Genomic DNA, 13,173 nt, shown 5'->3' with positions numbered 1-13,173 from the left:
TGTATACTGTATACACACATTACTCATTATTCACACTTTGGGAGGAGTTCCGAACATTCCTTGCTCACTAGTTACATATTAATAAGTCACATTTGTCTCACACGAAGATATTATTGTAGATCTAGTTATTGATCCGGTAATGTTTGCCCTTATTCTATACACTTCTGTATTTACAGTAGTAACCGTGTCGAATAGCAGTCCCATATTGACTTTGACCCTTTCTATTTGTCGTTGAGATGAAATCTTGTAAGGAGAGGAAGGTGAGGAGAAGTGAGTTTGGGAATGCTCATGGCGGGGACATTGTTCCCCAGACAGAAGAACATCTTGAGAGTAAGAATAATGTTAATAAACTGGACACATTGCTTGAGGAAGAAGCCACGGGAGACCTGGGCTAACACCAAAGGGATCAACTCGAAATACAAGAGTTTATCAAATTAATTTATTGGAAAAAAGTATTGTGACGACTCAGGAGATTCCTTCCCCTCCTTGTCCCTCTCTCCCATCTCCTGTCACCCTTTCTACTCCTTCCCACTCCTCTCCTTCACCCTCTACCTCTCTCCCCTTGCCGCAGCACGTTCCCCGCAGCTCCCGCATACCCACGCGCTCCCTTAACCCCTGCCTTGATCCTCCCCGCTCCCTCTCCCCCACGGTAGATCCGTCCCGTTGCCTCCTCGCGTGGTGCCCGCGGCGCGGCGTTCCGTGGTGCCCGCGCCTGGTGACGCGTCCGGTGCGTGCACCCCCTCAGCCCACGGAGGACGCGCGGACATGCTCCTCCCTGCCTTTGCTGGCCATCGCGCGGGCACAGGCCTCGCGTGCGTTCCCCTTCTCTGGGCTCCGTCCCCCTCCTGCGGTCTTCCCCTGCTCCGTGCGGGCCGCGCCTGTGTTGCAACCTGTGCGCGTGCACCCCCAGCTTACAGGGGCCGCGCGCACAGACTCTCCTTATCAGGTTCCCCTTGTCTCCGCCTCCCAAGCTATACAGGCCATTCCCAGGACTGCCCCTTCTGTCTCCTCCTCTCCTCCCCCTAACCTATCTCCTGCTTCTCCCACTTCTCTCTCCACTCCTCCCCTCTCTGCCATTAAGGCACCTCCCTTTATAACCCCTGTCTGTCCACCTCTTCCCCGCTCTGCATAGTTCCTGATTCCCTGTGTGTACCTGACCTATGCTGTACTCCCTCTGTGCTCCTGTTGTTTCCTGCTCCTGTGTTACTTTGGATTTCCCTGGCTTTGACCCCTGCTTAAAATAGAATAAGTCAGGGGAGCATCATTACCTATAGGAAAAATAAACAAAATACCATAGTGCAAAACGTAATGATAAAATACACTTAAAAATGGCAGAGCTCTCTTGAGAGCATAAGACGCTAGATGGTATACACTTCATCCATAGACTAGCAACAAGGAGCAAAAAACAGGAGGTAAGTGCGTCCAGGACAGAGACACAGAGTCAAAAATAAAATGCCAAACTTTTATCCGACAGTGATAAAATTGGAGGCTTACGAGATATCAGATGTTTAACAGCATTTGTGTATGGTATAGATGTTCGTCCGAGTCGCGTTCTCGGAATCCCCGCACACTGCTGCCGCATCCACCGACCTCCGACCTGCACTGCTGGAGCCGATACGTCACATCCGGTTCTCTCAACTCGTGTGGTAGATGCCACCGGAACTCCACAGCAGTCTCTCCCTCTGGATCTAACACTGGGGGTTACGCTCTACGCGTTTCGCCGTGCGTGATGACGGCTTCGTCAGGAGTAACTCTAACCCATATAGGATACTTTATATACCCTTTTGACTGATAATGACCTTTCCTCCTATTGGTCAAAATGTCACATCTCTAAATAATTAGGTAATGAGCCACATATGCTCTCCCGCAAATTAAGAGGTATCACAGCAGTGTTATACAATTCAGTTAAAATACAGCCTATTATATCTTTAATAAACATAGCTAATATAACTTTAATAAAACATAACTGTCGGAAGTACTTCTCATTACAATAGGAAAATATAAACTATTGCAACAATGAAAAAGTACTACGTATAAAATACATATTCTATCTAAAATTGTTTCGTAAAACACAATATATCCCCATTTATTTCCCTAATCACGAAAAGGTTGGCGATTGATGTATCTCAAAAAACAAGAAAAAACTTGATTAGTACACAGATTGTAACACAACATTTTCACACTATACTGTAAGTGTTCTTATTTGCATTAGCTTTACAAATAGTCAAAATGGAGGGCAAGGTGTCTAAGCTGCCATTGCAACGTTCATACATAGTTCACAAAAAAGCACTTAATTCAAAATCTATATTCAGACCTAATGGTACAAGTGATTTCAGAGTAAAAGTCCAGAAGCTCTCTCTCTTTCTTAAAGCGACACTCCTGTCCCCACCTCTCCAATGTGGTCATACTTGTTCCAATACTGTAAATTTAAGGCCTGATGAATCACCATTATGCTTGTGTATAAAATGGGTTGACAAGTAATGTGTGGTAAGCCCTCGTCTTACATTCCCAATATGTTCTAGAATGCGTGTTTTGACTGTTCTTGATGTTTGGCCTACATATTGTAATCCACAGGGACAATATATAAAATATACAACATAGTCCGATTTGCATGTTAAAAGTTGTTTAATGTGAAACCGTTGTCCCGTAACATTGGAGGCAAAACTGAATTTATCCTCAGACCTATGTTTGCAAGCCCTACACGTGGTGCAGCCAAAAAAACCTTTTGTTTTTGTCAACCATCTATTACCATCAATGGCCATTTTTGGTAGAGCACTAGGGGCCAAATTGTCTTTAAGCGCTTTTGCTCTTTTCAAAATTACAGTAGGTTTTTCAGGAACAATTTCCCCAAGTACAGGATCATTTTTAACAATATGCCAGTGTTTGTGGATTATATTGGAGATTTTTTCAGACTGTCTATTATAATTTGTTAAAAATGAGAAATCAAAGGTCTTTTTCAAACCTATATTTTACTGTTATATAATAGATCTTTTCTATCTAAACCCTCTACTTTTGTTATGGCATTTTGGATAATTCTATCATCATAATCTTTTTCTCTGAACCTGTCTTGTAAAAGAGCTGATTGTGTGTGAAAGTTATTAGCCTCAGAACAATTTCTCTTTATCCGCCTTATTTGTCCATATGGGACATTCTGTAGCCATTTAGGATGGTGGCAGCTCTTAGTGGATATATAATTATTTGTATCTACACTCTTAAAGAAGGTTTTGGTTTTGATTAACCCATCTTCAATGTAGATTGTTAGATCTAAAAAATCTACTTTTTCTTGACTATATTCACACGTAAACTCCAAATTTAGTAGGTTATCATTTAGATAATGGGTAAACTGCTTAAGTCCTTCCTCATCTCCTTTCCAAATGAATATTATATCATCTATATATCTGCGCCATATTTATTTATTTATTTATAAAATATTTTACCAGGAAGTAATACATTGAGAGTTACCTCTCGTTTTCAAGTATGTCCTGGGCACAGAGTAAAACAAATAATACATGGTTACAAGTACAGTTACATAAATGTACAAGACATTGCGTGCACAGTTAAAGAAAATATATATTATGAGCGTATGAAACAGTTACAGACCAGATTAAAGTGTGAGACAGCCTTAGATTTGAAAGAACTTAAACTGGTGGTGGATATGAGAGTCTCTGGTAGGTTGTTCCAGTTTTGGGGTGCACGGAAGGAGAAGGAGGAACGTCCGAATACTTTGTTGAGCCTTGGGACCATGAATAGTCTTTTGGAGTCTGATCTCAGGTGATAGGTGCTGTATGTGGTAGGGGTGAGGAGCTTGTTCAGGTAGCTGGGTAGCTTGCCCAGAAAGTATTTGAGGGTGAGACAGGAAAGGTGAACTTTGCGCCTAGACTCTAGTGATGACCAATCTAGTTCTTTGAGCATTTCGCAGTGATGTGTGTTGTAGTTGCATTGGAGAACAGAACGACAAATTGAATTGTAGAGGGTGTCAAGTTTGCTAAGGTGGGTTTGAGGAGCCGAGCCATATACTGTGTCTCCATAGTCAATAATTGGCATTAGCATCTGCTGTGCAATACGCTTTCTGACCAGGAGACTTAGGGAGGATTTGTTCCTGTAAAGAACCCCTAGTTTGGCATAGGTCTTGGTTGTCAGGGTATCAATGTGCATCCCGAATGTTAAGTGGGAGTCAAACCATAAGCCCTGGTATTTAAAACTAGTGACAGGTGTTAGGGTGGTGTTAGCGTTGGTTCGAATCAGGAGCTCAGTCACTGGAATCTTTACAAATTTAGTCTTGGTCCCAAATACCATTGTTACAGTCTTGTCAGTGTTTAAAAACAGTTTGTTTTGGGAAATCCAGTTTTCAAGTCTCAAAAAGTCAGACTGAAGTATGTGTTGAAGGTCAGAGAGGCTATGGCTGTGTGCATATAGGATTGTGTCATCTGCATACATGTGTATTGAGGCTTCCTTACAAGCTGTGGGAAGATCATTAATGAACACTGAGAAGAGTAGGGGCCCCAGAACAGAGCCTTGCGGGACACCACAGGTGATATCCAGGGGGTTGGAGTTAGAGCCTGAGATGGACACATGTTGGGATCTTCCTGATAGGTAGGACTGAAACCAGTTTAAAGCATGTTTCCCTATTCCAGAGCTCTGGAGTTTGTTAAGCAGGATATCATGATCAACTGTGTCAAAAGCCTTTGCAAAATCTATGAATACTGCACCAGTGAGTTGTCCCCGTTCCATTCCACACTGGATTTCATTGCAAACTTTTAGCAGGGTAGTTACGGTGGAGTGTTTGGGACGAAACCCAGACTGGAATTGGCTAGGGAAATTTGTCTTGGTGTAGAAATCGCTTAATTGGGAGTGGACACATTTTTCCATTACTTTGGATAGAATTGGGAGAAGTGAGATTGGCCTGTAGTTTGAGGCAGTGTTTTTGTCCCCACTTTTGAAGATTGGGACAACTCTGGCAGTTTTCCAGGTCTTAGGGATATGGCCTGCAGACAGGATAGAGTTGACTATGGACGCAATTGGTTTGGCAATGGCTGGGGCACCAAGTCGTAGGAACCTAGATTGTAGTAAGTCGGGTCCACATTGGCTGCTTAGTTTTAGTTTGAGGAGCGCTTGTGTAATCTCCTCTTCAGATACTGGGCTAAATTGAAAATTGTGGGCAGTGTTGGGAGGGGGTGGGACTGTAGGGGTACTCCCAGGATGAGATTCAGGTTTGGGGTTTGTGCTGCGTTTCGCTAATAAGTTAGTGGCACACCCCACAAAGTAATCATTGAATGCATTTGCAATGTCAGTGGGGTTTGTCAGAGTAATATCCCCCTTAGTGATATTACTTGGTTGTTGATGGTTAGGAGGCTGGAATATATTGTTGATAACCTTCCAGAAGTTAGCTGGGTTTGATGTATTTTGGTGGAGATTGTCAGCGTAATATTGTGCTTTTGCATGCCTTGTTTGCCTTGTGCACATGTTCCGCATGCACCTGTAGTGATTGAGATCCTTGGTAGTGCCAGTTACTTTGTAGCTTTTCCACAAGGCATCCCTGAACTGGTAGAGTGCTATAAGGTCAGGTGTAACCCATGGAAGGTGGGCCCCCCGTACCCTTATTTTGCGTAGTGGAGCATGGGTATCGCAGAGTTTTAAGAACTCGGATTGGATACCCATGCTCCATAGGCACAAATTCACACCCAGCTCTGCAATGGACCAGATATGGTCTTCCTCCCATGCTCCCATGAGGAAGTTTGCATAACTGGGTTCAAATTTTGTGCCCATGGCGGTGCCGCATTTTTGCAGATAATATGTCCCCTCGAACATAAAGTAATTGTGTTCTAAGATGAACTTTATTCCATCAAGTATGAAATTTGCCTGTTCATTGGGCATGTCAGGATCTTGTGATAGTACTCTATCAACTGCTTCATGCCCGTCTCTGTGGTTGATACAGGTATACAGTGACTTGATGTCACAAGTTACCAAAAAGCATCCTTCCTCCCACACTTGATTATCTAGGACACGTAAGATGTCTATCGTGTCCTTTAAGTAGGAGGGAAGTTTGGTAACATATTTCTGCAAATATATGTCAATATATGCGGATAGATGAGATGTTAAAGAGTCTATGGGCCTCATGCAGTAAGCGTCGATTATGTGAAATCGGCAAGCTTACCGATTAGTCATGTTATTGGCGTTTTTTCCTCTCCGTATGCAGTAAGTGCCGAATACATTCAAAATCAACCCGAAAACAAATCCGCCCACTCTCACGATGATTAGCCGATCACACACAGGTGTATCGGCGTGCGTGGCGGGGTGCTGTTAGGTTGCCCAATCACAAATCTTGCTGAATCAGGCGAAACAAGCATGTTTTGGATTGCGCGCCATATTTAAAGGCAACGTGTACTGCTATTCATTCTCTGTGTTGTTGGGAGTGAGAGAGAGAGAGACGCACAGAGCTGGCTGTTTGAACATTTGCATATTGACTGAGAGACTTGTTGTGTATTGGGTGAGCTTTGTCCATTGTTGTTTTGTTTACATCTTTGTCTTGTTTTATATGTGGAAGTGTTTCGTGTGATTGGCTGTACATTTCTTGTCTGTTTTTTGTGAGTGCTGGAAGTATGCCCGCAAAGCGTGGGAAGAGTGATGCTGGTGGGAGTGGGAGTGCTACTCGTGGGAGTACGCGTCGGAGTGAACGTACTGTTCAGGGGAGTGATGTTGCTGAGAGTGAGAGTGGTGTTGCAGGGAGTGGGAGTGCTGGTGCTGCGAGTGGTGTTGCTGGGAGTGGGAGTGCTGTTGCTGGGAGTGGGAGTGCTGGTGCTGGGAGTGGGAGTGCTGTTGCTGGGAGTGGGAGTGCTGGTGCTGGGAGTGCTGGTGCTAGGAGTGTGAGTGCTGGTGCTAGGAGTGGGAGTGCTGTTGCTAGGAGTGGGAGTGCTGGTGCTAGGAGTGGGAGTGCTGGTGCTGGGAGTGCTGCTGGTGGCGCAGTTGCTGATGGGGTGGATGGTGGTGGCGTGCTTGCTGGTGGCCAGCTTTTGGAGGCTCTTCCATTGGAAGAAGGAGAGTCCAGTCAGCACCAGCCAAGCTCTGACCCTAAACCTGCTCGGAAGAAACGTGTGGAGAAGCCACGTAATCCTCGCTTCAATGACCAGGAAAATACAGCTCTTGTCACTGGCATTCTGGAGCACTATGACAGTATATATGGACATTTACTAGGTAAGTGTACATTTACATTTATTATTCAAATACATGTGATCCTAGGTCATCTGAGTTTTGTTCATATGCAAATATGGCTTCACAATATCTTTCTATGTTAATTAGTCTGGAAACACAGCTTTTTATCATGCCTTACAAGGACAACTAAACACAGGCGGTCAATTTGCCATAACTGCATACAATATGAATGCAACCTTGCTTACATGTATAGTTTTAGTAGTGAATGCTCATGTGCTTCACATATTACACATAAAACAGCATGTTTGCTATCTCTTGGAACAGCTAGCAGTGTAGGAAACTGGTGCTTATATTATTATTAATTTACCTTATATATTTTATATGTTTTTCAAGGGCGGACAAGTTCAGCAAGCAGAAAAGAAATGTGGGACACAATAGTCATTGGTGTCAATGCGTGTGGGAATCATGTGAGGGACAAGCGGAATTGTCACAAGAGATTTGATGATATTAGGTCCAAATTGAAAAAGAAAATACAACACCAACGCGTGCATGCTACTGGCACTGGAGGTGGGCCCACACCACAACGTCTCATATTAAGTACATTGGAGGAGCTGCTTCGGGGAAAATTACTTCCCGTCGTCGTGGAAGGCTTACCTGGTGACCGTGATATAGGAATTTACCCCTCACAATTTCCACCAGGTGAGAAATATTACTGTACTAGGCGTGTCGTTGCTTACAGTTATTTTGCATAGTTACACTGCTTTTTATACTGTCTTCACAATATAAGCATACCTGCATCTATATATGTATATGTCTGATTCTGTATATATATATATATCTCAAAATAGACATATATGTTGTAGTCCTACTAAAAGCAGTAACTAATATAGCACGTGCCATTGCGTGCTCATTTACATGTGAATTCCCAAAATGCATTGCTGCAGTGGAAGCAATTGATGGTGGGCGAAGATGGGGAACAACAGGGTAGTACACATGTGTAACACATGTTAATGAGAAATTATTACTAGCTTCAGGTACAGAACAGAAATATGTAGAATATTATTGTGTATTTTATTTATTTTACTCCGACAAACATGACATTACTGCCTATTTTAAGCATGCATCAAATATATTGCATGCAACGGCCTACAAACATCACTTGCACTAACACATCTATAGTTGTTAATGAAAAGGTCCATTTTTGATTTAAGTCATATACAGACAGCATAATGAGGCACACGTATCATATGTTATGTCATTGTTTTCATAACTTAAAAACTGCACACGACTATTTAGCTCATCTACCATTGTGTTAAAGCAGCTGCAATTAATATCTCATCACAGCATACACTTCAACAGAGGGGGTGGGGTTCAGCACACACACTAATTACAGCCTCATTTTAGGGTCAACTTTGTTCACACCATTTTCACCTGTTTCAAGTAATTGAAAGGTGTGGCTGATTAGGCTTTTTGGGGAAGGGAATACCGTTCTTACAACCTCACTAGCACAACTGAAGTTAATCACACTCATTTGAAAGCTTCACTTTAGCTACTAAATGCCCCAACAACTCATTACTTATCAAACCGTACGTCACACATTAGTTCACTCATATCTATAGTTGAACTACTACTATCAACGACACATTATCACACACTGCATGTGTTGTCTTGTTTAGTCACAGCCACATTCATGTGTGCCACATCTTATATTAATGTACCACACATATCCTCTACCAAAAACAACACTTTTTGCAATATGACCACCTTCATGATAACCATTGTGAATGGTCATCTCATGATAGTTATGTACATTATGATACTGATATCACTACACAACATATGATTTTTATGTACAAATTTTATCTATTTATCCTCACGCATTACTGCAGGAACATAGTATGTTTTATGTTAGGGAACTCAAAAGTTCTAAGTACACAGGCATGTACATTGTTATTACAACTATTTATGTTCACTTTCACACACACATTTTGGGTTAAGGAAATGATGCTGTTAGGTACTCATAAATACAGAACATACAATAACTGTTTGTTCAATATTTACACATGTAAATGTAAAACTTATGTTATTGTTATATATAGTTGCCCCTGAAGGACATGTGTCACCTGAGACTGAACAAGTGTCTTCACCTGGGTCAGCCAGCTCAACACACCTAGAAGGTGAGTGTATCAGTTGGTGGCCATATAATATGTGCTCTTCTATATGTTATGTTGTCATGTTCATTATTTGTTTTGCACATCTTCTTTAAATAGGATTACTTAGTGTCAGTGAAAATGAAGTGTAAGGCAACTTGTATTGTGTTAGTGATGTTAACTATCATGTAGGAGTTGTGAGTTTACAGCAAGTTTTCATTCACTCATATTTCATACTGAGTCCAAACATTATTCTTAAGTCAAGGTAGTTTTTAATGTGAGGTTATAAAACGTATGGAAACATGTTAGTTGTTACTTATGACACAGTACAATTACATAGTAACACAGCAGAGATTAACATGACATTTAATAATGTGTACATTTATTTGTAGAACATGATGAAGAGGATTATGATGATGATGATGATGACGCCACCGCCATAGACACACAAATAGAAGCAAGTGACCATGAAGACGTTCCAATTGAAACTGTTTTACCGGCAAATCGTCCAGCAAATACGACATACGATGCAATTGTAGCTTCTGAGGGAAAAATTGTGGAAGCAGAAAATCGTCGCCATTCTGACTTCATGACAGTGCTGGAAAGGATGATTGCACTGCAGGAAGAAACAGTTTCACAATTGGCACATCTCCACAGAGTCTTCATTGAAGTGCCGAAACAGTTGCAAAAAATCAACACCTCATTCGAAGCATTAGTTGTTCAGCAAACACAAGCTAATTACTGGAGAATGACTAATGTACCACAATTCAACACCTCCCAGCCAGGATCTGTTCATGCAGGTCAGTTTTCACCACATTCATCTGATATTCATTCACCAGGCCCAAATGTTACCGGTCAAGTAGCAGACATTGCTGTGCAGGTTCCTGATGACATCCTACCGCTGCCATCTGTACAAATTCAGCAGCAGACACCTACAAAGGAGCCCACAAAAACAAAACACAAGCAGTTACTACTGACCAGTTTTTGGTCAAAAACAACAAAAGACACACATGAAACAGACCAACCATCACTTGTGCAGTGTCTACCAACTAGCTCACATGTGTCAGTGGGCACAAGCCCTGTCCGTGAACAGTCACTACCCAAAAGCCCTGTAGGTGAGTCACTGGCCAAAAGCCCTGTAGGTGAATCGCTGCCCAAAAGCCCTGTAGGTGAATCACTGCCCAAAAGCCCTGTAGGTGAATCATTGCCCACAAGCCCTGTAGGTGAGTCACTGGCCACAAGCCCTGTAGGTGAGTCACTGGCCACAAGCCCCGTAGGTGAACAGTCACTGCCCAAAAGCCCTGTAGGTGAGTCACTGGCCACAAGCCCTGCCCGTGAAGTGCCAGAGGCCAGTCAAAGTGGCTCTGTTGTGCCTAAAGTTGGTGGCAAAAGAAAAAGGGAAATTCAAGAGACAACAAGCAGGCCTGTTACTCGCTCGCAAAAGGAACAAAAAAAATAAATGTTATAATTCAGAAAATATGTCTTTGGCCTTGTTTTGTTGACTTCAGATTATCTAATTACTATTGTATGTATGCTGAAGAGTGTGTTGTTTCCAAACTTTCAAGTATGTTCTTGTACACGTGAAGTTTTGGAAATGTTAACACTCCTAATTAATGAATAGTGTTATAAATATTTATGTTTTTTTTTTTGAAACTTTGGTTTTATTGGGTGCATTCAAACATACATGTTATCACTTCCCATTGGCTTCTATAATATCACCCTTACTTTTTTATTTTTAACAATCGACCAAAAACTAGACGTACTAGACTCACAGGACAAACACGGGGATTCGGAAACAGGGTAGACCAGGTGGGGGGGGGGGAGGGTGGTGCAATAAAGACTTTCTTGCAGAAGCGGCACCGGCTTCGAGTTTTCCCAGTTCTCCTGTTGGGTGTGCTCCTCAGCGAGGATGTCGTGGGGTTATGTGTACACGCCTCTCTGCCTAGCGCCCTGTGGCTCCATGTGGTCTATCTCTGTCCCCTATTGTGGATGCTGATTGGCGTTATCACGCCCTCTCCCCATGCTATACTGTCAATCTGCCGTCATGGATCCCTTTCGTTACCGGAGAGCGCCTTTCTCAGCTATCATTGCAATATTGTGGTACTATCTATTCCCGGGATGTCCGTCTGTGCCAGCCAGGGCGACCAGACTTTTAGATAATTTTGGCCGGTGTCATTAACCAAACTTGTTAATTGTTCCATCCGGCAAACAAACCAAATTCTATTTCTAATCTTGGGGATGCATGGGAGGATTGGTTGTTTCCACAGTGCTGCAATCTCGCACCTGGTGGCAGTTGCCAAATGTGTGATTAGCTTATGTGAGGCGTTAGATAGTCCCTTGACCCGTCTGCCCAGCAGGAACAGCCATGGGTCCAGGGGGATCTCCACCTCCAACAAACGTTGAAGCCAGTCTCTAATTTCTGCCCAAATCGGCGCCACCTTTGTGCAAGACCACAGCATATGGCATAAGTCCGCTCTGTCTCCGCACTGTTTGGGGCAGAGCGGAGAGTAGCCTTTGACAAATTTAGATAATTTAGTGGGAGTATAATACCACCGCATCAGGACTTTATAGGCGTTCTCCTTTAACGTGGTACAGATAGAGCTTTTGGCTGCTGCCTGCAGGATCCTGTCCCAGTCCTCGTCTTCTAATGTCTCCCCTAAGTCTGTTTCCCACTGTCTCATGTAACTAAGTCTGGGGTGGACCTTCGGCTCCGGGCAGACTACCTCCCTGTACATTCTAGAGGTTAGTCCCCTTGTGTCCGTGTCTCTTGAACAGAGCTGCTCAAAATTTGTTCTCCGGGGCCGAATTGGAGCTTCGTTATAGAAAGCCCTGATCTGGAGGTACCTGAATAGTTCCGCGTTAGGAAGTGCTTTTTCTTCTTTTATGTGGGCAAATGACTTAATGTGCTGCCTAGCCTCCAGATCTTTTAGTCGGAGATACCCTGCTTGTATCCAGTTTGAGAAATTAGAGCTATCCAGTCCAGGAGCAAAATCTGGGTTCCCCCAAATTGGGGTCATTAGGGAGTTCGGAGATGTAAGGAAACATTTAAATTTGGTTGCCTCCCATATTTTCAAGGAGCTAGCCACCGCCTGCAGAGGCGTTCGTATGGTGGACCTATTCTTTTTGGCCAGCCAGATTAGACTATGGATTTCTATTGGTGTGCAGCACGCCTTCTCCAGCTCGACCCACCTTCGGAGACTTGGGTCTAAATGCCATTGCACAATCTGACTCAGCTGGGCTGCTTCGTGATAAGCGAACAAGCATGGCACCCCCAACCCTCCTCTCAAGGTCGGCCTCCTCAAGATTTCTTTTTTAATTCGTGGGCTTTTCTTCTCCCAGATAAACTTTGTTATTAGGGACTGTAACGCAAGGATATCATCTTTTACTAGGGGGATCGGTAGGGCCTGGAAAAGGTACAGCATCCGCGGGAGGAGATTCATTTTTATGCTATGAATGCGCCCTATCCACGAGATGCTGCACTCCGCCCAACGCCGGAGATCCTCACGCAAAGTCCGGAACAACCTGGGATAGTTTGCTTTGTACAAAGCTTTGTAGTCTTTCGTGATGTATACCCCTAGGTATTTAAGCGTGGAGGGTTGCCATTTAAAATTGAAATTTAGTCCAATTAATTTTTCCATCGGCTTTGAAAGATTAATATTGAGGGCTTCAGATTTGGCCTGATTAATTTTGAACCCCGATATTTGTTTGAAGGTCCCCAGAATTGAGAAGACATTGGGCAGGGAGGTAAGGGGTTTTGATAATGTCAGGATCACATCATCCGCGTAGAGCGCCACTTTGTGTGACTGCTCTTTTACAGATATTCCCGTAATATCCGGGTTGTTTCTTATATGCGCCGCCAGAGGTTCTACACACA

The 13,173-nt window shown here is 43.2% G+C and overlaps 1 protein-coding gene across 1 annotated transcript; it reads left to right on the top strand.

The window, feature by feature from the left end:
- Positions 1-236: 236 nt before the first annotated feature.
- On the top strand, positions 237-12,527 carry LOC142484020 (uncharacterized). The gene is made up of 4 exons (XM_075583985.1): positions 237-330; positions 9,249-9,326; positions 9,692-10,099; positions 12,214-12,527. The coding sequence occupies exons 1-4, from the start codon at positions 237-239 to the stop codon at positions 12,525-12,527; spliced, it is 894 nt and encodes a 297-aa protein (XP_075440100.1).
- The last annotated feature ends 646 nt before the right edge of the window (positions 12,528-13,173 follow it).

This window comes from Ascaphus truei, unplaced genomic scaffold, assembly GCF_040206685.1.
Source record: "Ascaphus truei isolate aAscTru1 unplaced genomic scaffold, aAscTru1.hap1 HAP1_SCAFFOLD_426, whole genome shotgun sequence".
NCBI lineage: Eukaryota > Metazoa > Chordata > Amphibia > Anura > Ascaphidae > Ascaphus > Ascaphus truei.
Note: the sequence above shows the minus strand (reverse complement) of the source record. Positions and strands in the feature narration are given on the sequence as shown.

What these genes read in the sequence shown, in the direction of transcription:
- LOC142484020 (XM_075583985.1), top strand. Translation starts at nt 237, where the DNA reads ATGAAATCTTGTAAGGAGAGGAAGGTGAGGAGAAGTGAGTTTGGGAAT. An exon ending in GACAGAAGAACATCTTGAGA is followed by an intron (nt 331 to 9,248) that starts GTAAGAATAATG and finishes TGTTATATATAG; the next exon opens with TTGCCCCTGAAGGACATGTG. An exon ending in GCCAGGATCTGTTCATGCAG is followed by an intron (nt 10,100 to 12,213) that starts GTCAGTTTTCAC and finishes TGTGCTGCCTAG; the next exon opens with CCTCCAGATCTTTTAGTCGG.